The 4482-nt window shown below is 48.6% G+C and overlaps 1 protein-coding gene across 1 annotated transcript; it reads left to right on the top strand.

The window, feature by feature from the left end:
- Positions 1 to 493: 493 nt before the first annotated feature.
- Positions 494 to 3958, top strand: LOC139839132 (uncharacterized). The gene is made up of 3 exons (XM_071829179.1): positions 494 to 1942; positions 2509 to 3560; positions 3760 to 3958. Exons 1-3 carry the CDS (start codon positions 494 to 496, stop codon positions 3956 to 3958), a joined length of 2700 nt encoding a protein of 899 aa, XP_071685280.1.
- The last annotated feature ends 524 nt before the right edge of the window (positions 3959 to 4482 follow it).

The raw sequence follows: 4482 nt of genomic DNA, 5'->3' as shown, positions 1-4482 counted from the left end.
TCTAATTCTCACCCCTCTGATTTCTAGAGACTTTGAAAGTTCTTATTCTACTATCTCATCCTCTTCCAAGCCTATATATTTGGCGATGTTCCCCCAACTCAGATTCACCGGACTCGAGGTATTGAAGACATGACAAGCTCAGTTGATTCGAATAGGATACCACAAATATTAGGTGTCCCTTGAAACTAGTCCTATGCGCGATTCATGTAGTTGTTGTAGTTTCCGAAGTGTGAGTTTGATTGTTTGGATATGATTGTTGTGTGATACTTTTGTGCCTTTGGCACCCCTGCTATGTTACCGTTTACCTACCCTGTTTTTGCGTGTTTCCGTTTTCAAAATTATACACTTTTAACAAACCCTCCCCTTTTAAGTGGCTTCCCATCTCTTTGTTTCCCCATTAATATCTGATCCACATCTCTCCAGGATGGTTGAAACCCGTAGTGGAAACGCCAGCGGGTCAGACCAAAACCCCCCTCCACCTCCAGACCCAACCATGGCACAACTTCTGCGCCTTATGATGGAAGACCGTGAGGCAGCCCGTGCAGAGCGCCAAGCTAACCTTGCTACCCTTCAGCACCTCGCTCAAATTGCTACCGGAAACGCCAACAACAATAATGGCGGGGATGGTAATGCAGACCCTCGCTCCAAGCTGAAGGATTTCCAGAGCACCAATCCACCTATCTTCTCCAAGTGCACTGAACCCCTCGACGCTGATGACTGGCTTCGCACCATTGAGAACAACCAGGAGGTTTCTGGAGTCGGCATTGATGAGAAGGTGTTATTCGCCACTCATTACCTTTCTGGTCCTGCACGCGCTTGGTGGGAAAATGTCAAGGCTATTCAAGCTGAAGGACACGTCATCAACTGGGAAGAATTCAAGGCCAAGTTCCGCAAGATGCATATCCCCTTTGGACTGATCAAGCTCATGAAGGACAAGTTCATGAACCTGAGGCAAGGAAGTATGTCTGTGGTGGATTACCTAGACAAATTCACCACCCTGTCTAGGTATGCTCCTGAAGATACCAACACCGAAGAGAAGAAGAAGGACCGCTTTCTGAACGGTTTGCACGATGAGCTGCAAAGTATTTTAGTAGCTGTCCCATACCCCGACCTTGAGTCTCTGGTGGATGCTTCCATCATGGTTGAGAGCAAGCGCAAGAATGCAATTGAGAATCGCAAGCGCAAGGCAATGATGTTGCAAGGAAGCTCCAGCACTCAGCAACCCCGCAGTCTGCCCCCACCTAGGCCAGCGCCCCATCAGCAGAGAACATCACCCCCTGCACCTCGTCCCAACAACCTCAACCAAAATCCCAAGTACAATCACCAGAACATCACTGTCCGCAAACCCCCCAATGGATGCTACGCCTGCGGACACCCGGATCATTACTCTAACAAGTGTCCCAACCTAGTGACTACCGGACAGCGCCCCAATGCGCCCAAGCCAAATCAAGGACAATCTCGCATTGCTTCTGGCAGGAACCAAAACCATATGAGGCCAGCTGGACCACCTAGAGGACACCTGAACCATGTCAACGCTGAAGAAGCTCAGGAAGCTCCGGATATTGTTCTGGGTACGTTCCCTGTCAACTCAGTATCCTCCACTGTCTTGTTTGACTCCGGGGCATCGCACTCCTTTGTTACTAAGCCGTTTGCTAGGAAGAGTGGTTTGAGACCTACGATCATGCAACGTCCTATGTTAGTCCAAATTCCGGGATCCTCCACCAAAACGGATCTATCCTGCAAGGATGTTCCTATAGATATTCAGGGGAAGCGTTTCTACGCGGATTTGATCGTATTAGGAGAGCAAGGCTTAGAAGTTATCCTTGGGATGAATTGGATGGTGAAGTATAAGGGTCACATAGATTGTGTTCGCCGAGCCATCACATTAACTGCTGAGGACGGAGAAGTAGTTGAGCATGTGGCGACCATACCTTCATCGAAGGTCTTATGCAAGAAGAGTTTCGCCAGTCCAGCCCTGCATGAAGTACCCATAGCTTGTGAGTATCCTGAGGTTTTCCCCGATGAGCTACCCGGTATGCCCCCTGATCGGGATATCGAGTTTATCATCGAGCTAGTCCCCGGAACTGCCCCCATCGCTCAACGACCTTACCGGATGAAACCCCAAGAATTAGTTGAGTTGAAGAAGCAGTTGAATGATATGTTGAGGAAAGGTTTGATTTGCCCGAGCGCATCACCATGGGGATCTCCCGTTATCTTTGTGGATAAGCGGGACGGTACTATTCGCCTGTGTGTGGATTACCGTAAGCTAAATGATGTCACCATCAAGAATAAATACCCTCTCCCAAAGATTGAAGACCTGTTTGACCAGATGAATGGAGCCCGAGTTTTCTCCAAGATTGATCTCCGAACGGGTTATCATCAACTCAAAGTTCGAGAGTCAGACATTCCCAAACTGCCTTCACCACACGGTATGGACTTTTTGAATATACCGTGATGTCCTTTGGACTGACCAATGCCCCTGCCTATTTCATGAATCTCATGAACAAGGTGTTCATGAAGTACCTCGACCAGTTCGTCGTGGTTTTCATCGACGATATTCTGATCTACTCCAAGAATGAAGAAGAGCATGCTGAACATCTGCGGATCGTTTTGGGAACTCTCCGCGAACATCAGCTTTACGCCAAGTTTAGTAAATGTGAATTTTGGCTGAAAGAAGTAGGATTCCTTGGCCATTTCATTTCTGCCGGAGGAGTGTCAGTCGACCCGTCCAAAATTCAGTCCATCATGGAGAAGAAAGCCCCTACCAATCAGACCGAAGTCCGCGCCTTTCTAGGATTGGCGGGTTATTACCGCAAGTTCGTTGAGGGATTCTCCAGCATTGCGAGACCCTTAACGCAGCTGTTGAAGAAGGATAAGAAGTTCGAATGGACCGACAAATGTGAGGCGAGTTTTCAGGAACTCAAGAAGCGATTAGTTACAGCCCCCGTCTTGACCATGCCCGATATCACCAAGGATTTTGATGTGTACTGCGATGCATCAAAATTGGGTCTGGGAAGTGTGTTGATGCAAGAAGGCAAGGTGATAGCCTATTTGTCAAGGCAACTTCGACCGCACGAGATGAACTACCCCACGCATGACTTAGAGCTTGCTGCTGTAGTTCACGCCCTGAAGACTTGGCGCCACTATCTAGTGGGAAATCGCTGTGAAATCTACACCGATCACAAGAGTCTGAAGTACATCTTCACTCAGCGGGAGCTGAATATGAGGCAGAGCAGATGGATGGAGCTTATCAAGGACTACGATCTCGGTATTCATTATCATCCCGGTAAGGCCAATGTCGTAGCTGATGCCCTTAGTCGAGAGCCATGTTCATTGAACGCCCTGATCAAAATTGCTCAACCCAAGCTGTATGAAGAACTTGAAGAGTTCGGCCTCGAGCTCGTTAGCCATGGTTTTCTGGCAAATCTCGAGTTGAAGCCTACCTTGTTCGATCAAATCAAAGAAGCTCAAGTGGGTCATGAGAGTATCGAGGGAATCAAGCGTAGGATGGATAGGGAAGAAGTCCCTGGTTTCGCGATTGATGCTGAAGGAGTTTTGTGGTACAAGGGACGCCTCTGTGTACCTAATATCGAAGACTTGAAGCAACTCATCATGAAGGAAGCTCACAACACCCCCTACTCAATCCACCCCGGAGGAACCAAAATGTATCAAGACCTGAAGAAACTATTTTGGTGGCACGGTATGAAGCGCGAGATAGCGTTTTTCATTGCTCGTTGCGACGTGTGCCAGAAAGTGAAGGCTGAGCATCAACGACCAGCTGGACTACTCCAACCCCTCCAAGTTCCCGAATGGAAATGGGAAGAAGTCGGAATGGATTTCATTACTGGACTTCCTAAATCTCAGCGTGGTCATGACTCCATCTGGGTTATTCTCGATCGACTCACCAAGGTCGCCCATTTCATCCCAGTCAAGACCACTTTCCCCGGAACCCGGCTAGCTGATCTTTATATATCCCGTATTGTTAGTCTCCACGGAGTCCCCAAGAGGATAGTGTCAGATCGACGTACCCAATTCACCTCAAAATTCTGGAAGAGCCTGCATGAAGCCCTCGGGACGAAGCTATCTTTTAGCACCGCTTATCACCCGCAGACCGGTGGCCAAACAGAAAGAGTAAACCAGATTCTTGAAGATATGCTTCGTGCTTGCGTCCTCGCCTATGTAGCAAAGTGGGAAGATTGCCTACCCTTCGCGGAATTCTCTTACAACAATAGCTACCAAGCTAGTCTGCAGATGGCCCCCTTTGAAGCCCTATATGGTCACCGTTGTCGAACCCCTCTCAACTGGTCCGAGACCGGAGATAGTCAAGTTTTTGGACCTGACCATCTTCGCGAAGCTGAAGAACAAGTTCAACTGATCCGCGATCGCCTCAAGGCCACTCAATCCCGCCAGAAGAGTTATGCGGATTCCAAGCGTCGCGAGTTGACCTTCAATATTGGAGATCATGCCTATCTTCGCGTCACT

Source organism: Lolium perenne, chromosome 4 (assembly GCF_019359855.2).
Source record: "Lolium perenne isolate Kyuss_39 chromosome 4, Kyuss_2.0, whole genome shotgun sequence".
In the NCBI taxonomy this organism is placed as follows: domain Eukaryota; kingdom Viridiplantae; phylum Streptophyta; class Magnoliopsida; order Poales; family Poaceae; genus Lolium; species Lolium perenne.
Note: the sequence above shows the minus strand (reverse complement) of the source record. Positions and strands in the feature narration are given on the sequence as shown.